Source organism: Neodiprion fabricii, chromosome 3 (genome assembly GCF_021155785.1).
Source record: "Neodiprion fabricii isolate iyNeoFabr1 chromosome 3, iyNeoFabr1.1, whole genome shotgun sequence".
Taxonomy (NCBI): domain Eukaryota; kingdom Metazoa; phylum Arthropoda; class Insecta; order Hymenoptera; family Diprionidae; genus Neodiprion; species Neodiprion fabricii.
Window position 1 is genome coordinate 787,703 of NC_060241.1, and position 24,761 is coordinate 812,463.

At 36.0% G+C, this 24,761-nt stretch overlaps 2 protein-coding genes across 11 annotated transcripts; one reads left to right on the forward strand and one right to left on the reverse strand.

Annotated features, from left to right (window-relative positions):
* The first annotated feature begins 86 nt into the window (after positions 1–86).
* LOC124179066 (NEDD8) lies at positions 87–1,435 on the forward strand. The gene is made up of 4 exons (XM_046563083.1): positions 87–254; positions 370–387; positions 712–824; positions 1,119–1,435. Exons 1-4 carry the CDS (start codon positions 237–239, stop codon positions 1,207–1,209), a joined length of 240 nt encoding a protein of 79 aa, XP_046419039.1. The 5' UTR covers positions 87–236; the 3' UTR covers positions 1,210–1,435.
* Positions 1,092–24,694, reverse strand: LOC124179055 (protein bric-a-brac 2-like). Of its 10 annotated transcripts, none has more exons than XR_006869938.1 (8): positions 22,482–23,883; positions 21,962–22,156; positions 21,671–21,868; positions 21,019–21,541; positions 20,849–20,908; positions 4,596–4,865; positions 2,726–3,124; positions 1,851–2,660 (listed from the first exon to the last, which is right to left on the reverse strand). XR_006869938.1 is itself a non-coding variant. In XM_046563057.1 (8 exons), the coding sequence occupies exons 3-8, from the start codon at positions 22,145–22,147 to the stop codon at positions 2,832–2,834; spliced, it is 1,530 nt and encodes a 509-aa protein (XP_046419013.1). In that variant the 5' UTR covers positions 22,148–22,156; positions 23,891–24,091; positions 24,334–24,694; the 3' UTR covers positions 1,851–2,831. The 10 variants fall into 10 exon arrangements, 9 of the variants coding, with proteins under 9 accessions (XP_046419020.1, XP_046419013.1, XP_046419014.1 ...); XM_046563057.1 differs by lacking the exon at positions 22,482–23,883 and adding exons at positions 23,891–24,091; positions 24,334–24,694 and having other exon boundaries at positions 1,851–3,124; XM_046563058.1 differs by having other exon boundaries at positions 1,851–3,124; positions 22,840–23,883.
* Between the last annotated feature and the right edge of the window lie 67 nt (positions 24,695–24,761).

Consider the following 24,761-nt stretch of genomic DNA (forward strand, 5'->3'; position numbering starts at 1 on the left):
AAAATTTTACCACCAGAGTTCGCGGAATACGGTCAGCGAATTCATGGAGGTCGTTTGACGTTCTGTAGAGGGGAAAGTTATTTGTTTCGCGGCGAAAGAGCTTTCATCAGGATCAAATTGCCGGAACCTATAGTACAGTTTCGTTGAAGGGAATTTATTGATTTTTGAGAGGTGTATTTATATTTGTGAAAGCTTATCGTAGAAGTTCAAAACGTATTTGATACCAGGTACCAACAATGTTGATCAAAGTGAAGGTTAGCAATTTCACCGTAAATTTGTCATCCTTACATTTCAATGATGTTTGTACTTCCCCATGTATCGTTATTTACAATTATCCTTATTGCATTGGTTTTTTTTTTTTTTTTCCAGACACTTACCGGAAAAGAGGCAAGTACCAATAATAAAGTTAATCACTTACGGTGGTTAACTCTGCAGTAAGTTTGAATAAGGCAGAAGAAAAATCAATCTTCACTAACAGTGGTGTACTATATAATTAATCCGCAGGAATGACAGGATAAAAATGGAGCAATTCCAGGAAAAATTTCATTCTCATTTCCATCTAACGTTAAACAACGATTAAACCCTAACAATAGAGATTCTTCTATCGCTTGTACCATCGTCAATTTTACTTAGTCAACTGGCAATGGTGTCAGAATTTGAGGAAAAGATGATGTTTGACAATTTTATACTAAATCATTATCCGTTTCGCAGATTGAAATCGACATAGAGCCGACTGACAAGGTCGAGAGAATAAAAGAACGAGTTGAAGAAAAAGAGGGTATCCCACCGCAACAACAGAGATTAATATTTTCCGGTAAACAAATGTGCGTCATCATGTTTCGTATATTTGTATAAAATTTTATGAGTGTTATAGCTAGTTATGAACATAGTATTTATTTAGACTTACATCTAATAATACATTACATAATCTTTTTTATTTAATTTTATTTTAATATTTTTTTATTTTAACGAAATAATAAATCGAATCGTCTAAAACATTTTTAGCTTTACACGCTGTGTGATCATTGGACAAAATCATGACGTAGTTTCGAACGATACGATCGGTTTAGATAAATATTTTTCAAAAATTATTTGGGACCTTTACTTCTCTGTTTCAGGAACGATGAGAAAACAGCTCAGGACTACAAAGTACAAGGTGGATCCGTACTCCACTTGGTTCTCGCTTTGAGGGGCGGAAGCCTCCATTAAACCAAGCATTCTTGAATAACGGATAAATCTCTTCACTCCTTACCAGATACACAAGCGACGTGCTAAACATCGGCAGCAACAAACGCGAAATGTTCCCAACTGTTGTAGCATGTAAATAATACATCTAATACCGAAGCCATGTCATTAGCTTGAAAGATGCAATTTGAGATATACAATTTGTAATCGAACCGATCATACTTAATAAAATAATTTAATTCTAATTCAATTTTCTTATGTAGCACCAGTTTCTTTCCCTCTTGCATCAGCGGTGTTTCGATCATCCCTCGACATTGTACTTGTTTTCTCATCGTTCGAATAACGACGCGTAAACCGTGATTTTCTTTAATTTTAATCCGTTCATTCATCGTAATGTATATGTATATATAAATATGTATAAGCTACCTTACGTTCTGTGGTATCGACTGAAATGCGTAGCTCTGCTCCACTTTGTTTTGAAGTATCGATGACAGATATCGCAATAGGCTGCTGAGTCTGGCGATTGCTCATGCTTGGACGCTATGTGTCGTAGAAGTGCGTGTTGCGTTGTAAACGTAACACCGCATTTAGTGCAGTACAATACTGGCGCCGTGAAGTTACGCAGTCTAGGCTTCGTGAACTCAAACCGGCTCTCTATAAATTTACACGACGTTTTTTATGATTATTCACTAGTAGTAACAAATTACTCAACGCTCCTGCACTCCATTTATACTTATATATGCGTGCGTGCGTGTGCGTGTGTGTGTGACACGTGTGTATGCATGTATAATTGCACGTAGCCCCTTTACAGGCGGATATTATAATCTCTTTCATTTCTTTCGGAAGTGGAGGAAACAGGTAGGAGTCTACGAAGCGAGTCTTTTTCCAGTTACACCATGCCATGCGATATACAATGTGACGTACCCTACGCCGTTAGTACAAGATTCACCCTTTACAAAAAATAGAAAAAAAGAAAAAAAAAAACCTTTTACAAAAACCCAAACCATTAATCTTGACCGCTACTTTAGTAAATGCAAAAAGCTTCCTATCCCATGACACTGTTCAGCAAAACGATCGACTGCGCAAGTACTATTTATTGTAAAATTCGACAAAAACAGTCAGTTGCTTATTCGGTTCACAAATGTGTTGTTCAACAAGTTGAAACAAGAGTGAAAACAGAATGGATAAACTATTTCAGTCCATGGATTAAACTTTCTTTTATCACCAATTAAGCCGTACCGATTGAAGATAACATGTATTATACATATGTATTAATAATTATTCTAAAAAGCACAGAGTTTATATTATCAGAGTGTCGATTATAAAATAATTTTTTTGCCCTTTCGATATACCACTCACAATATTATTCTTATGAAATAATCGTCGATGTCATTAACTATAACAAGCTCCGTTGCGACTATTATGCATATTTTTTCTCATCTTATAATTCGGACAACCGTCGGACGTTTTCGTACCTGCGGTATGAACCGATGAATCGTCAGATTGGTGTAATCTTCAACGAATTCTAAATACGTCTTACCTTAAGGTAGGTTTTATTCATGCTTGGACGAAGAAGAAACGTACTCCGCGCACTGACAATAGAGATATAGAAGAGCGTTAATCCGTATATCGGAGTCTTGGAGGTTTTACTTGTTTTTGGCTTGGTTGTTATCTTTGTTGCGCACATCTAGCGTTTTGTATCTTCCGCGACGTGACCAGTCGATGGAATGCTTTTGCAGCAAGTGTCGTACCAAGTGTGGCTTCCGGCTGAATACTTTTCCGCAGAGATAGCAGATCGTCTGACCCCAGTGGAGCTTGAAATGGCCTGTCATTGTCTGCACGTGAGAATATTTAGCACCGCAAATCTTGCAGACGTACTTAACGCGCCCTGTAGATTCCGTTATCGGGTACCAGAGGTCAGTCCTTTTCGTGGCCCTACCTATTCCATCAAGAAAACCCATCAATAGAATGTCAGGTAGTGTGTAAGTTACTCTGTCAATTACAAAACTACTATTTAAATCTGCGTCGCAGATGCTTTTAAGCGAATGTATGAATCATCTTTCCTTCTGCTCGTTACAGGACACAGCATTTTTTTTTTTTTTCTGTTTTTCTTTTTAGTAGGTACAGCATGAGAAGTTATACTTCCACCATCAAGCATTAGGGTGAATTTTGGTGATACAGAATTAGCACTTGGTGTATGAATGTAACGTGTTGATATTCTGTCCGTTCATCAACGTCACGGAATTAATTTCATCGTGTTCAATGCTACTGACTGTACTGCTTTAAACTACGCGTTAGATTAACGGACACTTTGTTCAAACCTGCACTATGCTCAACAATCATTGTTAACATACAAGTTACTTATGAGATACGACTTTCGACTATAATTTAACAAGTTGAAAATAATTCAAACGCACAATCTCATCGAATCAGGGCTGGCGGCAGATAAGTCGTCTCAATAAAGTAGCAATGATTACACTTTTTCATTTTCGAGTCACGGTTTGATCAAAGCTACTAGATTTTAACAGGAGAAAAAAATAAAATAAAATGACTAGCCGCCAACCCTGCTCCACGCTTAGATCTGACTTAACGCTAGATATAAGATATTAAAATGACGACAGCACTGCGGCCCAGAGAAAATTTGAGATCTATCCAGGATGATTTGTACTTATAATTATTCAATTACATTATTCATAGTTAAATAATATGAATGGGCCGCTTCTTCATCTTTTAGTACTGCATTTTAGTTTGTTACTTATATATTTTTTTTTTTTTTTGTTCTTTTTGGTTTACTCTAGAATATAACATCGATTTAAAATTAATTTACATCTGTGGCGTGTGTTGAAAATTGGTTGAAATTTCAGTAGGCATGAAACGCATCAGCCTTAACGTGCAATATTATTAATAGCTAATAAGAAGAATATTTCACAACGATTCGAATATACTAAAAGATGATAATTTTTAATTAGTTCATAGAAAAGGTAGAATTAAATGAAACGAAGAGAAGAGAATATCGAGCGAGAACGATTTGACAAATATCGCTAATAATTACTACAAGTATGAGAAAATATTCGGACTAGTTTCAGTCGCAGATCCATTCTACGACACAAATAAATATCTTCCTGGTGATTAACATTAAACTATAAACTCACTTTCCAGTTGCGTAATTATAGAGCAACTTTTACAATTTTACCGATTTTTCAAATTGAGCAACAATGGAATAACACTAGACATTGTTCTTTACAGGAGAAACAACGACAGTGAATAATAAGCAAATGATAAAATATGACAGGAAATTTAATGTATGAATAATTTGAAAAAAAAAAAAAAAAAACCCAATTGGCCCGCCAATTATTATCGTAATAAAGTACAGAGTTACGTTTTTTTGTATTTTCAAGAATATTATTAACGTTTTTTCGAATCCCGACGCCTTTTCATTGTCTTTTGCCATTGCATGTTATGCTTAAGATGCATGTGCCGTCGCAAATCGGTTCTACGACTCAGAGTGGTGTCGCATAGGACGCAGGTTGTCTTGTTGCGATGCACTTCAAGGTGCTGGCTCAGTGAAGCAAGGTGCTTGTAAACACTTCCGCAGAGACTGCACGCAAAACGGCCTGGGCCCTGCATTACCATGTGAGCAGTTGCATCGCCAACATGCTTCTGTTTGCGACCCACCCCCCCTGCAACACATAACATCTTTGTGACCCCGATTACTTGTAATATACATTGTGCGCTTTATTCTAGTGTTATTACAGTATATTTTCAAACGTAAACTCTCGATATCTATCTGCTTCACGTTCATCTTTATCATTTTGAAGTTAGCAGCGTTATCATAACGATTCATGTTGGGGGAAAACCGTTATTTCGCCATTTTATCGTAAGAAAACAAAACATACTCATATTTTGAAATCCTGGTACCTCCAAAGTCGTTGAAAAATTATTGAAACAGTGATTTTTTTATCCCGATGTTTCGTTACGATAGCGTTACTAATTTCAATCTCGTCTTTATCTGCGCTCTGTGCGTCCTCCTCCGACTTGACGAGAAAAAAATCTGTCCAATCCGCTGGTTGTTGGACAGCAATAAAAAAATATCATGTTGAAGTTAGCAATGTTATCGTAACGATTTATGCTGAGGGAAAACCGTTATCTCGGCGATTTTGGAATTGTTTGAAATTCACGATCAGTAAACTGTAATAGAACAAGATATACGTTCATGTCCTGAAATCTTAATTACTTGAAGGTTATTGTAAAAATAAGAAAATAGTAATGTTCACTCAGACGTCTGGTTACGATAACGTTACTAACTTCAACCTCGTAAAAATGTGACATTTCGACAATGCTTCTTAAAAGTTCGTTTAAGCTACCTTAGTTGAGGATATTATAAAATAATTAATTAATGTAACGTACAATCGAGACAGTCAATTGGCTTTGCTATTGATAATGATATTCTTAGCTGCGGTTGATGGCGATAATGATGTTGCGTGTAAATGTTGTTGTTGTGGTTGTGGCATGCTGTGTGGCATTTCATACTTCCGTATTCCGGGGGGAGTTTTGTAAATGAAGTGGATGTATTGAGATCAACAAAACTAAAACGGTGTGCATTTAAAAATGTTGATAATTGTTGCATCACAAAATACTAACAAACATTCCATAGTAGGCACAAAGAGTTTTCAGTGTTAAACCGATTTCGAGATCAAGGGAAAAAACGTTTCAACTTCTCTACCACCAAATTCACACTCCTATTAAAATAATACCGTTCAGAATTATCGTCGCTGGTGAAAAATTTTCATTGAAAAATTTCTCTGCTGTCAGATATTTCACACAGATTTCACAGAATAAATTGATATCCACAAAAAAAAAAACAAAAAAATACATAACAGTGAAATGATATATAAATTTCCCTAGAATTCAGCGGAAGAAAATTTTCAAACCCTTCCAATGTTGACCTACCTGCAATCCTTCACTAGACGAAATTGTGAAGATAAAAATTTATTCAGTTATCAACAGAAGAAGAAATGAATCTTTTTCACCAGAGTTTTCAAGACAAGATTGTCACTGTTTCTAATTTGCAAAATAAACATACACTAAATTTGCACACACATGACATGGAACGTCGAATGTAAAATGGTAGTATAATTAATGTGGTACCGTACGTAGTACTGCTACTATGTCATTTTAACATAAATGTAATTGGTGTATAAATTTAAAGGCATACAACATCCATGCGCACGCACACACGCATATATATATATATATATATACTTATACATAGTTTATAATTTCATACATTAAGAACATCAACGGAGTACCGATTTTTGGTATAACAATACGGATCGATTCGAGTAATTGCGCATTCGACTGTATTTAAAAAAAATTCACGAGGTAAACTTTGTACGTAACATACACGCTGCACTAGGTTTGAAATTTTTATTATTCACACACATTGTTTTACAGTATTTCCCTATAATTATAATACGGGTAAAACGTAAAAATATCTAATAATAATAATCATAATATATTATTTAGTAAAAATTTTCTGCTATAAATAATAATAATAATTTGATTTACATACTAAAGTAGAAAGATTGGCAATATTGTACTTGGTTGTTACAGTAGTATTTTAATTCTGATATCATTGAGGAACGTGCGCTTCGCGTGTCTCTCTCCGTAATAATATTAATCCTTTCGTACGAAACATAAAATAAAGATAGAAATAAAAATATCTGGCCTTCGAGCGAAAACTTCATACTATATATTGTATATTTTTTCTATTAATTTTTTTTTAATCTTCTTCCAATAAAAATCAACTTTAATCTTTAAATCAAGTAAAACACAAAAACTAATTATCTTATAGGTAAGACGAGTACTTCTTCTTTCGTACTCGTATGCGTTTAAACTTTGTTTGGTTTTTTTTTTTTTTTTGGTTTTCGTTTTTCAATATTAAAACAAACAATATATTTTTATAATTATGTGAGAGTTCGTAAGAAATAAGAAATTATAAATTAACTACGTAATATATATCATATATATATATACCTACATGCTTTTTAAGACAAGACTTATCAATTATATTTATCATTTGCATACTTTCTTTGGCAAGATTTTAAAGTACAGCTGGTACAGGATTGTTCCATTTATTTTTTATTTGGTTTGCATTTTTGTCTCACTGGTAAGAATTCTTTGGTTTTTTTTTTTTTGTGGCGCGCACACTAATTATGTTTTTTATATCGCGGCTAATCACGTTTAGCCTCGAAACAAACAATATTCATTATTGAACGTTAATCCTATTCGTCTATAATTCTTTCAAGTCTATATCATTTCTGCATGGAAGCATATTATTCAAACAGAGTATTATCGTGAGAGCCTGTCGACGCTCTAGTTCTTTTTTTCACCTCGTACGCAACGAAACAACTTGCTACGATTTTTTGTCGTTTTCTCTATCGGTGTTAAATCAATCATAAACACATTGTACGTACAACAATGTATAATATTTTGGTTTATTTGCGCTTTCCTCTACGCAATGTGTATGCTTGATGTTTTCTATTATATAGTTTGTCTCGTTTCTCCGCATAGGCATATAATATTTAAACGAATACAGAGGTAAAAAAAAAAAAATAAAATAAAAAAATAAAAAAGAAAGAAAGAAAGAAAGAAATAAATAAAGAAAAATTAATGCACATTCCTCTCTTTACCCTAATAAGTACCAAAATCAATTGACTAGATGAGACAAAATCTTGACGGTTTTCTCATAGAACTTCTTTGGTTGCTTACAAAAGTGGATGAAAAAAAACAAAAAAAAAAAGTAATTTATATACACACATACCCACACACGCAAACACACACACATAGACGATATATATATCATGTATATATACATTAGTTAATGATTATTGCATAGAAGTTCTATGAGAAATGAATGCGCGCGTGTGTGTGTGTGTGTGTGTGTGTTTATGCGTGTTATTTATATATAATAATATAAATGACTAGGGCGATAGATGTGATAAATTTAAATCGTATAAGATAGATATTATCTTAATAATGGTATTTATAATATATATATATACACACGCATGTATGTAAATATACATATATATATACACATGTGTGTGTAGTATTTGTTTACTTGTTTCATTTAGTTATTTTATCTTTGGTGATGTTTGTGTGTGGGGTGGGGCGGGGTGGGGTGGGTTGGGTTGGGTTGGGGTGGTAACGGTAAATATTACTCTTCGCACTAAGGGATGGGACTAGAAGTGATTCTCTCGACGCTGCTTTCCCTAATGCGTATCGTGGTGAATGTGGTATTAGCCTCGACGCTAGTAGCGTTCCGCGAAGCGATAGCCGAGGCAGGTAACGGAGTCGAGGTACGTATAGGCTCTGGCGGTGCTCCAGAACCTGGCCAACCGTGACGATTTTTAAGGTGACGTTTCATGTGCGTCGTACGGCTGAGTACTTTGTGGCAAACTGGGCACTGGGTTGTTCCTTTATGCATGTTCATATGCTTATACATGGAATCCCGATTCCAAAATGATTTACCGCAGAGTTTGCAAGAATGCGATGGCTGTTCGATGACCACAGTGCGTGAATCTAAATCAAATAAGACAATCATACTTGCAGGACAGCCGACAAAGACACATCTTTCTTCACCCTCCGTTGATAGGCATTGAAGAAGGAAAAGAAAACGAGAAAAAAACAAAAAAAAATCGTACACATCGTATCTGTAATATAGTTAGCATCGTACCGTAACACGCTACGGAAAAAATAACGAAGCAGAAAAAAAAAAAAAAAATTCATAAAATAATATTATAAGTAAGTAAGTAAATAAAAACAATTAGAATTAATATTGTGCAAATGACATACTCACTCTTATATATTGGGGGGGAGGGGGGGGGGAATCATGCTAAGCAGACTGGCCAAATCAGTACACTCGGTAGTAAGATATCATTTTTACTCTTTAAACGTTGAAAAAAAAAAAAGAAATTATAAAATATATCTCATGCATAACGTTGTAGGCTATAGTCGACGTATAATATGTGTGTAAAATATACGGATTGTCGCGCCACAGTCGACGTAGTGCTTTGTCACGTTTCAAGAGGTGGTATTGAAAAAAAAAAAAATAGAAAAAAAAACTTGTTAACGTAACGATGGGAAATTGGAGGGAAAAAAGATCAACAAATATAAAAAAAAAAAAAAAAATAATCTACCAACATTACACACCTACCTAAAAAATCAAAAGATACGAGAAAAGACAGCAACTATCTATAGATATTTCAACTTATTGACTTATGTTGAATATTATTATTGTTTTTGTTGTTGTTATTATTATTATTGTTGTTTTTGTTGTTGTTGTTGTTATTATTGCTGATGTGCAGTGTACCGACAATCGTATAACAATTTTATACTTCTATCATATCGTATTATATGTTTGTTACATATTTCGATAAGAGAAATTTTTTTTATTTTTTTACAAAAAAAGAATAAGTAAAGAACAACATACAACTAAGTAATATATCACGAAAATGAATCAACAATAATACGTTCAACTAATACTGGTGTTCGTATTCTGTATCGTTCTTTACATTCAAAAACTAGAACACAATCGTAACTTTTTCATTGAAAATTCGTGCCAAGACGCAGGTGGATTATTCGGTTCGATTACGAAATATTAAAAACATCGGTTCGGCATGGGTAACAAGGATCTGGTAATCCTGCATCACAAAACACATACATACACGTATTAGTTATAGCCGAAACAAAATGAAAAATGAAAAAAAAAAAAAAAAAATTTCATATTGATAAATTTTTCTTTTATTCTCGATTACAAGCAAATTATATTTATAGTACATGTACAATAATTTTTTGATTCCTATTGTATAACATATTTTAAACTTTCGACAATAAAATCATCCGATTAAATAGTACATACGATATTATTATTTAAGTCATCAAGACTGTTGTTGCCGCGATGATGGGGAAAAAATAAAAAAACCAACAAAAAAAGGAAAAAAAAAAACAATTTCTAGCCCAATTTTAATCGATAATATCTGTAATATATCTATCCTTCAGCTTTAGCGATTTTAAATTGACATTGAAACAATTTTATCTCACGCCTGGTAGGTGGTATTGGGCTATTGGGATTATCACTTTGCAATGCGTCATCTGGTGGATATCCAATAAATATCCAAACTAATTCAAACGGTCTGACAGGCGACCGTCGACGGTATCTTTTTCGCGTACGGATGGTATAACAGGTATATTATTGATTATCTTTAACCAACTTACGTGACACGAGTAATTTGAAACCCCAAGAATTACGATTTTCCTCAATTAAAATTAAAAACTTAGGTTATGTGGTGATAAAATGGCGCCGGCAACCGGGCTCCGACGTCACGAGGACATATATTCCGATACCTCGTGTACAATTTATGACTGTACGCCTGCCGTAATTACCGAAGAATTTTTTAAACAAAGTCCTTCGAAGCTGCGGGCCGGGGCAGGGCGGATGGGGGGGCGGGGATGGGGAGGAACAATTACCGCGACGATATCTATTTGATCCCGTGCACGTTAACTAAATGGCAGCGCATTGTATACTTGCGAGTGAAGACCGCCTGACATATCGGGCATACTGTGTCGCCTCTGTGTATACTTCGATGGTGGGCGAGGGAGTCGCCACGATTGTAAGTCTTCCCGCAAACATCGCAAACCCAACGACCAATTTCGTCGTGCAGAGGCCTCGACCTTCGCCTCACTTCGTAACCAAAGCTGGTTTGAAGTTGATTCCCGACAGATGGCGGTGGCGGTGGTGGTATTACTGTCGTTTTTGTTGTTGTTGTTGTTGTTGTTGTTGTTGTCGGTGGCGGTAGCGGTGCTTTCGGTGTCATAGTCGACGTTGTTGTTTCGTACACTGATTCTGCGCATACAATCCAAAGTGTTTCCCATACACACACATAACTTGTTTGTTGTTTTTGTCTTTTCTATTCCTCAAATTTTTTTTTTTTTTTTTTCATACCTAGTTTTTTTACTCTCCGACGAACAGTCGTGCTGTATTGTGTTTCTTTCCTTTTCACGTTTTTTTTTTTTTTTTTCTTTGTTCAATACGAGTAAACTGTTTTCACAAGTTTAACCCCAATGAAGCGTCATACATTCAATTTTAATGTTACCCGACAACCAGAAAGAAAGATTTCTTGCAGAATACTAAGAGTTGTTTTCAAAGCTGGAGATGTGTGGTATTTTTATTTATTTTTTTAAATTAATGTGAACACGTTTCGGGATGGGTACGTTGGCTGATGTGAAAATTCACAATGACTAGTCGTGACGGATCCATAGTGAAAGACCGTTGAATTAGAGAATTGAAACAGAAGAAGAACTACCCAATGTACACCAGATTAAATTTGAACAGCCTAGCCGGTTTAATTTAATTATACACATGCAACGATATAGTCTGCCAATATTTTTTGGTAATTTCACGATCAATCCCATTTCGAAGAACCGTTAAAGAGTGAAACAGAAAAAAAAGAAATAAAACGATGATAATATTACATAGATGAAAATACTGCGTTTCAAGAGCCAATCATTTGTAACGCTTATTAGAATAATATTAGGTAGGTGCACAAACACTCGTCGTACTCAACGTACGATGTGTAATATTTAAATTATAAGTTTCGTTGTCAGTTTTGACAAAATAAATTAGTGGTAAGTAGTACTGTATTTCCACTGCTCTGCTTGGGAAAATGTATTGAGGGTAGAGACATATAGGACCATCTCCGTGTATAGAAAGAGTCTACAAGTTAGAGGGGAAATTTCCCGAAAGTGCCAATCAGGTTTTAACCCCGTATTGCTTATTAGCGCCATTTCTCTATTTTATATTTTTTGTTGGACACTTCTTCAGTTCCAAACCCATGTGAGATACTTCTCCTTACGTCAACTACCCTCCATAGAAAAATGATTAGCTAAACGCCTGACGCCTGTGCGTTGAAAGGAAACAACTCGTGGAAAGATGACGACAACGACAACCATAACAATAGTAATTGTTACAACCGTAACACGTAATATTAATAATACTAGCTTAGTATTGAAATGTGTAGTAGAATTGTTAAATCAGTTCGAATGCGGTGGGGAAAAAGTAAAATAATCATACACACAGAATGTTTTCTTAATTACAGTATCTCCGATTCCCGACGAATCGGATATGCTGTAAGTACACAGTAATAAATAACGTGTATTCAAATAAAAAAAAAAAAAAGGAAAAAAAACACTAAAATGAATAAGTGAATAAGTTTAAACCTGTTGGATTTCTTTCTAGGATGAATCATTATGATTCCTCGGTGACTTTCGTTTTGCCGCATTGTTAAAGATTGAATTGGAAAAATTACCGTCGGAAATTTAACTTGGCATCGACACTGAAAGAACATTTATGAATGCGCAATAGGTGGGCTTTCATGTCGTAGCTTCTACTGAATATACGATGACAAATCGGGCACTTTGTTTGTCCAGTGTGAAGATCTTTGTGAAGCGTTAAGGACATCGGGTGCTTGAAACCCTTCCAACATATTCTACAACGAAACAATAACTCAGTGTCCGTAGATTGACCAAAATCATCGTCTATCGTTGAACCCAAGTCACCGTATGGACCAGTATTACCGCTTCCAGTATCCTGTGTCGTTTCTACAAATAAACACAAACATGATAATCACCTCTGTCTCTCACCCCACCTTCGCACAGTCTCAATCAATTATCGAATTCATTATACTTTCTACAACCATTATCTCTCGCTCGATGAACAACAAAGCGTAAGCTAGAGAGAAAGCCCCCCTCCCGCCCCTTTGCCGATCACTTATCAGACAACGAGGGACACGTAGAACACCATTTGATTCAATAAGCACCCATCCTAGTTTGACCAACCAACTAAGTTTTTTGCACTATCCTTTTAAACATCAAGTATATCGTTGCCTCTTCCATTTTTTATCTTTTTCTTCGAATTAACATACATGAAAGAATTTTCATCTGTTACTTTCCGCACCGATCACAAGCCCGCACTCCCCCCCCCTCACTCCCTCGATACAAAAAGCCTGACAACACACAATAAAATTAAAAACGTTTAATGGATGGAAATACAATATTATTGTCACTTGGTATACCGAACGTATTTTACATTTCATTGACAACGCAACTTCACACATTGCATTACTTTACAACGACACAATGATATTACGTCGAGATGCAAGCGTTGCGTGCGGGGAAAAAAATGTAATAATATATATATTATAAATATGTGATTACATTCGTAGCACGGTTCATAATTACCATTACTATTATTATTATTATTGTTGTTATTATCATCGTCATCATTATCATTATTATTAATATAAATATAAGACTCGAATTTTTTTTTCGACCGCGGCTTTTGTACTTCAAAGTTTTGTTGACAATTCGACATTGTTTTTTCTCTCTCATCATTGCGTGTACAACAAATCTCTTAGCATAGGCAAGACGGCTGATGTTCCTGTATTTAAAATAGGCTTATTCAAATTCATTTCATTTACACGATATTACATCTATATTACTAAGTTAGAGTTTACTTTTATCACAGAAGAGATTGAAATTCTGGCATTAACAATGTGGCTGCGTGTTTTTCATTATTTCTACACAGTGACATTGATACCATGAGTTAATTCCAGCAAAACAACGAAACAGAAATTAAAAAAAAACAAAAATATTTAAGTATACACGCTAGATTCGTTGCCAGCTTTGTTGATATTTACTTTTCTAAATACATCCGAAGTTCCACTGACGTTGATTAAAATAAGTTAAGAAAATTCTAAATAACGTATCTAACACGGAAGATACTAAGGAATTTTCGTACCAATTAAAATTCACTTAAAATTAATTCATAACAATGTTTTTTTCCTCTCTATTAAAACAACGATCGGTTCATCGTCTCGCGAGTCAACGAGTTAGAGAGAACGGAATGAAAAAAAAAGAAAAAAAAATTCATCATCAACTCGGTGTAAGTTGCGTTTTATTCTTTTGAAAAATTACAAGGATCGATTAGAGACTTCGATAAAAAAAAATAAAACTACGTAAAAAAAAAAAAAAAAAACAAATAAATAAAAATCGTAACAGACGAAAAACAGAGAAAATTCACTTAAAACAGTTGATTCACAATAAGTAAAATTTCATGCTATCTATAAATGTAAAATTTTCGTTCTATATACACACACGTCAATATATATATACATATATATACCTGTGTGTGTGCGAGTGTATAAACCTTAAATTTTTCATACTAGGTTTAAAACGTGTATATTACAAATCCATTTGCTTCTTACTAAACGGCGAAAGTTTAGTTAGGTATTGGAAAAAATAAACGAAAAATAGTCGTACATAGTAATAATATCAAAAAACGTCCTGCGCGGAATGTATTGTCGTTGAAACAATAAGATAGAAAAGAAAAAAAAAAAGAAAAAAAAAAAAAGAACAAACACATGGTGGGTATTAGTTAACTTGATAAGCATTCGCGGCGTTGGCAGAATAGAAAACGGGGCTTGGTTGGTGCTACGGAGGGGGAATGTGAGGAATGGCTCGCAGTTCATGAAACTCAGTGAAACATGGCCAGCGGCACAGACAGGCATTGCAGGGCCAACATTTGAAGCGTGTCTGCCTGAGTTTTCCCCTTGATGTGAGTACTCCGAGCCGCTTGCAGTGTACACATACTTTCCCATGACCATTTGCTTTGCTGAGGCTATGAGGTTGACCAGATACGTATGTAATCCCTCCTGGAGAAAATTGGCCAAATCTTCAGTTAATGAAAACCTTACAATATGTGCACATGCAGGCAACCATTAGTAACGTGTGTTGTGATCAATCCCAGCACCAACCCGTAGCCTTTAAAGCGTATCTATATAATTTATGAGCAACCAATACCCACAATGTAGTAAATTATTACGATTATAGATTATAGGTATATGTATGTATAGTTACCGTTATAACGTGAGTTTTCCTAACGGCGAAACGATTCGTGCGCCTGATTCAGGCAACCGGTATTACGGACCATGTTCAAGTTGCGCTACGATGCTCAACTTGAACAACGGCTGTAACTACGGTTGCCTGAATCAGGCGCACTGATCGTTTCGCTGTTAGAAAAACTCACGGTATAATATATGCAGCATTGCCAGGTGCTAGTTTCGGTATCGCACGCTCTATCTTTCTCTCCCTCTCTCTCTCTCTCTATCTATCTCGATCTATCTCTCTTTTTCACTTTCTTCCTCGTTCTCTCGATTTTATTGTCACCATTGTTGTGATTATCATTATGGTCGTTGCAACTTTGCTCGAATTTACATCAATTCATGTGAATCCGGAATATTCAAATTGTGGCGACGAAAAAAAGGTAGAAGAATAACGATTTACGTACGACTCGTTCAATGGGTTTGAAAAATATATAAAAAGTGATTATCTAACGGCCGAATGGCTTGTCGTCTGCTACAATGTAATGCGCATGCGCTGAAATCCGGGAGCAGTTTTTTGCCAGGGCGACCAACTGTCGTGAACGTAACCTCAAAATTTTTGAGGTTACATACGTCACATTTGCGACGGTTGGTTACCCTGACAAGCAATTGATCTTGAATTTTAGCGCATGCGCGTTACATTGTAGCAGACGACGGACCATACGGCATTTATTTCAAGTTTTGCTGGCTATTATACAAAGCTAGGATATCAGAGTTGCATTATTCGTTGAGAGAGCAAAGTGTTAGATTATGAAGCTGAAAGATAATCGGAGGTGAAATGTTTTCAGTCTTGAAAATCGGTACGCGCCAACAGATATGAGATGACATAAAAATTCTCTTATCGCTAACACAGTGAAAATCTTGCCAATTCCGAATAAAAGGCAAGTACACATTTTCCCTCTAACGTTTACACGTCATTTTACAGCCTGCAAGTTCGGTGGATGAGATGCTCGTTTCTATAGCTCAATTAAATCAATGTTACGAATATAACATGCGTTAGGATATCGAAGAGTGTAGAAATACAGTACCACCAGTTATTGTTTACATAAAATATTTTCAAGTATATGTCGCAGGTTTGGAGAAATTATAATAACATTTGTTTTTCCTGTATTGTTACTCTAAGATACTAAAAAACGTTACAAGTGAATTGCCTCTTGATAATATCGATAACAACAGTATTGCGTGTTTACAACAATTCAGGGGATGATAAAACGAATCGTTTCGTTTGCTAACCCTATCGACGGGTAGCTTATTGTTATCAATTTGTGTACGAGTGTGTAGGATCGATTTTGTGGATATAGTATCGTTTGTCAAATATTATGACACTATGGAATTTGACAGTATTTAGTAATATTGACGAAAAACGGCGAAGACGATGTGTTTTTTTTTTTACTCCAATAAATCAAATATCGTATTAATTTCCTATTGCATTAGAAAGCCAATTGACGAATATACAATAATTAAACGGCAGCGCACACCACGTTGACAACTATTCCTATTTGTAGAAGATTAAAATCACAGATCCCGTTGTCACTTGTAAAATTGTCATTTCAATACTGTACATCTCTCGTAACAATAAACCGACTGAAAATTGTTATTACAAATTTTTAATAATATTCTTAAAACATTTGATTCGCTCTTACGATAAAATCACTAACTACCATTAGATTTTAGCCTAGGTGATAGTCTAGTCTTTTTTCATTCTTCACGAGCTTTTAGTTACTTATTGTTATTACAATAATAACGGCCACCAGTTTATTCGAGACAATTGACGGTAACCAAAATTCACGGATTTAACGCTGAACATATGAACGAGAAATTATTCCAATACGCATCGTTGATTTGGACTGAAATAGTTTTTACAATTCACAATAAAAAGGAGTCGCATTTCAACAGTCAGAATTTCGTTCGCAAAGAAAATGACAATACGGATCTAGTGTCTGGAACAAGAATCGAATAGAGCGCATACTTAACAATTATTAGTGTACTACATACTTACAGAAGAAGAAACAATTATCTTATGCCGTAGCGTTATCAAAGACTATACAATTCAACTCGAGGATTCGTTATTTTCCGCAGTTATTCGTTCCAAAGTTTGCAAAAATTATTTACTTGTGAAATATTCAAATAATCTACGGTGCGCGTTGCCCTAACAAAATACAACCACCGACTTATATCGTATGTATTATGTACGGTACGTAACTTAAAAAATGCTTCACAAATACGTAACACGTGTGTATATAATATATACTTATACAGCTGTTATGAAGTCAAGTTCTGATTTCAAGACAATATGTATCTCGGTATCGTCAAAATAAAAAAAGAGGTGTGTCTAAAGCTTTCGTACGAAACGATTACGAACGTGAAAATAACTTTCAAGAATGAAATTTAAAAAGAAAAAAAAAAAAAATAATTACATAGTGCATGCTATATGCTCTTAACTTTTTAAAATCAATTTTTTACTTACCTATTTTTATTGTATATACGTATAAATATATGTATTTGTTTTGAAAATTTTTTTTTTGTTTTGTTTTGTTTTTAGTAAATTACATATGCATGTGTGTGTGTATACATATATATACACATATACATACATATTGAATATGTATACATAACTATAAGAGTCAAACAAACATATTGTTACGTGTATATTTATCAACGAGAAAAAAAAAAAAAAAATAAATAAATAAATAAAATAAAAATATACATATAAAAAAAAAGAAAAGAAAAGTTGGTTGGTTGGAAAATATAGCAGATTGTTTTTTACATGCCCACCGTCACCACCATCACCACCACCGACGTAATTATGTATTTACATCATGGTATATTAAGTTAATGGGAATTTTTAGAAAGTGTTTAAAAACATCACACCTTGACAGCCGTGTTTACTCTCGATATTGTTGTGTTCCTTTGATTTTAATTGCTTCAGAAAATTAATAAATACATGAATAAATGAATAAATAATGTTTTCAACACCGAAAGAGAGGGGGATGAAAAAAAAAAATAAAGAAAAAGGCGCTCGGACGTTACACGAATGCTAAAATTTATTTCAAAGAATAAAAGAAACAAATCGACCTGAGTATATCCGTTCCGTTCGCGAGACCGGTACCAAAGCCTACCAGAAATAATATACAATATTAATAGACGTCAAGTTTCACCATTTTTAGTTAAAACGTAGAACATGATGAATTGGTAACAAAGTATTTCGTCTTAAACTTGAACCGAAAAGTTTGACTTTACATGAAAGCAGTAAAAATTTGATCAAGTACTGTAATATGGTAATTGTCTTGATAAAAAAAAAATAAATAAACCACGTTTCATCAACTTTCTACTATATTTACCATACATGATATATTTTATACCGTCTACTTCGACACCGCTGGTAAATATTGATATATATATATATATATACGACGACAGTATATCGATAATATATAGGTATAATCTAATAGTGCGCTTAAGAATTAGTGCAGGTGAAGAGCATAGTGGCGGTTTTGTTTTTTTGGTTTCTTTTTTTTTTGTCATTTTAATCATTTGTTCTTTATCTATGGAAAAAGGGATGGGGGGAAACTTTAATACTTCTCAGTTGTAATTTGGTTGTTAAAGAGTTTGCTGATTGTCGGCACACATACAGCACTTGGCAATGCTCACTAGTATCTACAGCTCAACCTACACCCGAGTGCCTGTACCACACCTTCACATTCAAAAATCCATGCATTCTTTGTAATTACGCTAAAGGCATCGCTTAGTATAATAGTAAATGTGAAAGAAATCAATTTTGTTTGAAAATTATTGTCAGTAGGTATAAATCGTACCGATGTGCCCATCAAATGTTCCTACGTTACGTTATGGTTTAACGTAATATGGCTTATCGTTTGCGAACCCAACTGAATTTTTGTTTATGCGGTGGATTAAAAATTCCGGGAATAAGAATTTTGTCGTTTCATTCGACAGGGAATTGCGTTACTTTCATCACTGTGTCCTGAATATTTTTGCACCTGTGTCTTCTAACGCAACATTGTTCTTGTTCGATTTTTTTACAATTTTTACCGTAACAACACTGATTTAGTTCAATAACTGATCAGTCGGGTCTGCAAAGTCACGACGGCCGTGTTAGGAGTGAACGTTTTTAAAGCCTGTTCAAAACTTGGACAAACTGAGGCATTTCTACAAAACGATCATCCTGTTTTGTGATTTATGTAACTGATTGCCCGGTTAAGCTGTCCAAATATTGAAAAGACTTCGAATTGGTGTTTGCAAGAAATACTGCGGAGTTATGCAGTTGATAAAGTTCTGTATGATTATTATTTAAGATGGACCTGACCTATCAACTTATATTCAGTGACAAAAATATCCAGGAATCAGGATTGAATATCTCAAAATTTTTTACGTGCTTCAACGTCAGGCTTTAATTCTATAGAATGTTGACATTGTTGAATGGTAACGAAAAAAAAAAAAAAATATATATATAAAATTATTTAAAATGTGCAAGAAATATTTCAGAAACTTTGTCAAATTCTATGAATCAATTGGCGAATTGTTTTTTGATCAAAATTTGCAAATTCTGTTTTGTTTTGTTCTATTTTTACATTTTACCACAGGGATAAATATTTGAAAAACTATTCCGCGCAACGTCACTAAAAGAAGTACATTCCAGGCAAAGTGTATGCATTTTATCGGTACACAATTTCGGCTGCCTGCTGCAGTGCCTTTCCTCTACCACTCGGTTGTGACAGATCAATCATTTGACGATGTAATGATAATAAAATTTGTGTTTGTTTCTTTTAGAGAGTATAATAATTGAAACCAAAGCTGCGAGAGCAGACACCCTAATTCTTGTTTTAAACTGTACTTAATTTTTCTCCAGTTACGGTTGAGCATTCTACTTATTAGAATTTACACATACATTGTGCTCCAAACATCCGACTACGGTATAAGTGTTATAAATGTTACACAACAAACAGGGAAGAAACAACGAATATGAGAAAACAATCAATCGTTGTTCACCCTTGGATGGATAGTTTTAATAACAGTATAAAGCGTGAAGCAAACAAAGTAAAAACTGTTTTGGTTTTCAAACTGCCACCTGTGTAACAGATATTATTTGTGTTGCATATAATGTGTGTTAAAAGCCGAAGGTACATGTGATAAGAAGGATTATAAGATTCTGCGCCAAAGAGGAGTAAGACAAAAAGATGTTCAGACAGGTAGAACGTAAGATAGTGATATGTATAAAGCAGTGGAGACATAATGTTTGTACAGTTCTAAAAGTAGATATTATTCATTAAGGTACCATTCGTACTCAGCACACAAAAGACTGGAACAAAAAGGAAGAATATGAAGAAACAAAAGATGAAAAAAAAAAAAAAAAGGAAAAGAAACCAACGGAACCGAATAAATATAAAACAATTTTTTCTACTGCTTTGCCAAAAGTGAAAACGATTTATACTCTATCTTTCTTTCTTGTTGTTAACGTTCCGACTGCTGTCGTTACATGATCGAATCCATTGTCATTAAATCCGCGCATTTCAATGATAATTTTTTGATAGACAATGCAACATGGTTCTTCCTTGATGTCGATAATCAATATTATTAAGGATATGGCTACAGCAGCAGGCTTAATAATGAAGATATAGCGAATATTGGATTGGTAAAACACTCACCCTGTACTGCTTCCTGTGACAGCCTTTCTCCTGACGTACTCGGTTTTGATAGTAAATGACCTGAAACAAGACGGCGATTATAAAAACACTTCCAGGATTACAGAAAAGCTTGTGAAATTGGGTAAAAAGACCTATTAGAAACGCGAAAGAGGAGACGAAAAATAGCTCACCCTGATCGGCCGATTGATGCGTTATGTCTAAAGATGTGTCAGAGGTTGACTGATTAGCTGAATAAAACGAGTGACTAATATCTGGCTTTTGCTCGTGATCGAGAATGTCTGAGGGTGTTTCGTCGAGGACGATTCTGTTTGTCGAGCTCTCCCCGGCACTTTGATCCTCGTAACTACAACTGCTGCCGTCCTGTTCTAGGTACTCGGGCATTTCCAATTTGAGGTTTGGCATTAGTGGAATTATTTCAACCGAATCACCGGAGGGAGTATTGTTGCTGTCCAAATTCTTCCGCTCTGATTCTTTTATCGCAGATACCGTGTTACCCGTTGACCCCTTTTCCGTATTAGCCCCGCTACTTTCCCGACATTTTCGTCGTTTATTAGGTGGCGTTTCCGACTGTATATCAAGAGTTGGGAAGTTTCGTGGCGATGCCGGCGACTTTGATCCGTGATTGCTGGTCGGCAATTTACTTGCTGGATTTTTTAACTGGACTTCAGGCTCGTTAGGGATATCCGCATCCTCCTGAAAGCGGGCAAAACAAGATTCGAGAATTTAATTTTTAAACCGCATCCTACAAATGTTATCACTTGATAAGAGCTTTGTGTCTCAAGGTGTCGTAACAAAATAAACATCGACCGATATCTCTCATACCTCGTTAACGCTGTCGCTGTCCTTTCCCGTCCCGTCGGTAAGACCTTGAACAGCAAGGAGTTCTGCGGTGGTTAAGAAACTGGCAAGTTGCTCTTGAACGACGTTCACCTCGCCTTGATACATGAAGTCGACCAGCGCTGCCAAATCGTCGAATTTGACATTACGAAATATAATGACTGGATGCTGGCATGGATTTTCCTGTAAGTGATTTAGAATTTGATTTTAGCAAAGAGGAGACATTTGGCAAGGTGAAAAAAAAATCCCTCAAGCTGTTTTAGACCGCTGGCTCACCTTGAACAAGTCTCTGAAGTATGTGCTGCATGCCGAAAGCAGCATTTTGTGCGCTCTAATACGTTTTCCCTCGCAACTTAGAGTAACGTCAACCAAGTCCTCGTCGGTTCTGAGAGTGTCAAAAGCACATGTTATGTGTTTAAGATAGTTGTTCCACCTCAAGGAGAACTGTTGGCTCGAACCCATGCTGATTCACTAGAATAATAAAGAAAATAAAGTAAGGGTAACAAGAAACGAATTGCCTGTAACGACAGATCATCTAGCAGATATGTAATCGCCTATACAGAGTTTTATCTTTTCTAGGTTATGCTGTCGCGGTATAATAGCTGAATCCTCTGCACCTAAAAGCAGACCTAGCAGCATCTGGGGGGGGGAGGGGGTTGAAAAAAAATTTCTCATAACGACCAAGGTGTTGGAATCGCGATCGATTTGACGTGAACGAGGTATAAGCATGGGCAGCGAGCGAGCGCGCGTTAAAATTACATAATATTATACTTAACATAGGCAAGGCAAGACTCACCTTGTTCGTTATGAGGATGTTGAGGAAAATAATAATTATCCGCATTCGGTGCAGCACCACAAGTAGTAGACAGGCAGTGGTATATGCCTAGGGTTGACTTCGGGGTGGTTAGGTAGAAAAGTCAATAAAAATTATCGATTTTAAGCACATTGAGACGATGAGAGCGTCGTCGGGGAAGGTAAAGAACACACGATGATTCGCCGGGGTTTCTATTTCGGCTTCTTTGATTATAAACGCGCGGTATTGTTTACGGCGATAAACCGCACGGGATACTCTCGACTATCGCACGATACGACGGCGACGCAAGCAGGGGACGAATTGTAAACAGTGAAGTACGACGGGGTTTTCATTGCACTACCTTAGGGTTTTTATACGCGTGTTTCCGAGCGCGGCCTCTTCGTATTAACTGACGATATATATTCCGCCGTGTTCAGCCTCACATCACCACGCGCTTTCTCCCGTTCTCTGATATTTACAACCGCACTCTCGAGCCTCTTTTCAGTCTTTTCATGTGTCGCTGAACATCTCATCACCCAAATGACAGCTGGCGACCATTTTCCTTTGGTGAAAACGCAGCGAAGGTCCCTGAAAGATGCCACTTCTCCCTAGCTACTATTCACACACCAATGACACACAACCACATAGAGATCAGTGCACACAACACAAGCCACGCGCAGCGCGCACAGTTTTACTCGGCCGATAACGTAAAGTTACGCTTTGCATGGGGTCGCTAACGCGGCAAACAAGTGCACGGTTTTAACCTTGAGTTCGTTCATTTTTCACCACATTTCTCAACTCACAAACACCCGTAGGATCTTCGGAATAGAACGGGAATGGTGTTTTCTCAACAAAAGTTCACGAATCTTCCCAAGTCTCGATCATACCTCGCGACGTGCTTTCAGTTGAATGAGTTGCGTGAAGTTCGTCGCAACTCACATGACCTACAGCGCCATCTGAATTATTATTATTATTATTATTCAAACACAAATGCCCGCATCTGCCGATAAGTCAGCGTTGATCATGCTGCTTATACGGATCGGATTCCGATCTGCAATTCTTGATATCACGCGGTAAAATTAAATTTCGAGATCGGAAGGGGTCCCCACACTTCTAAGGGTCAAAATGCTTTGGCATACAGTTCATCGATACGGCGGTCTTCATCACCGTACTACAACTCCGTCTTGATTATTCAGCTGTTCAAGATGGTTTCGTTCTCCGTTCGCCTCGTCAAAATCTTTCCTGCCTTAGATACATCCTCACTTTACGGCTAAAGTTAGCGGATGAAATTATTCCCTCATCACGCTCAATCGTCAGAAAAATTGGCGATGGTTGCTTCATTTCCAACGAATTTGTCACCAGCCTCTCACTACCACTCCATTCGAAAATTAAGTAGATTGTTCGGACAGTACCTGGGTTTTGTCCCTTGTGGGATTCCGAGCATTGATAGCAACTCTCAGCCTCTTCAGGGGCATGCCTATCACGCCGGACGATATTAGAGATGAAGTTGTATCTTCCGATGAGCAATTTGTGACAGCAGTACTTGGCTGCGGTATCTCAACTTAACGACTAACCAGTCGTCTCTCAGAGACGATGCCAATCGTATCTGTAATCTGGTAATTTTCGATGGATTAGTCTTTAATGAAAAGAAGAAGAAGGGAAAGAAAGAAATAAATTGGTTGTTTCGTAAGTTATTCTCTTCCCTTTGGGTTTGTGTAATTTTGATCACATATTATCTTTTAATTGTATTATTTTTATTATATACAAGTGAGAAAACTAAAAATGCCGGCACCTCGGCAAAGTATTTAATTTATAAATTGTGCTTATCGCGTAAGATAACTTAACCTATCCTAACCTCTTTGCGGTAATGCAGTTCCAAACAACAGTTCATAACCTATCGACGACCAGCAGATAGCTCAAATTTCAAGGCCCTCTGTTCTCTTCTGTTAGTTTTCTCATTTCTGTCGGCTGATCGTGCAGTTGGACGTGCGAATGAATGAATTAGTTGAGGTCTCCGCCGGTAGGCATTTTCATGGAATTCTTACTACTCGACAGGTGAACCTAGAGTCCCTCCGACAACTGGCGACGTTTCGACAACAAGTGTAACGCAAGTGCTAATCCAATTAGTTGACAAATTGGCGCACATGCACTGGTATATATACCTAATTGTATGGGGGTACAGCATGTCTGAACTTTTGGAAAGCGGGCGCCTGCGGTTTAGATCTCAGACCATCCGGCATGCTATCATGTATGTCGGGTTGACTTTCATAAGAGCGTTAGGCG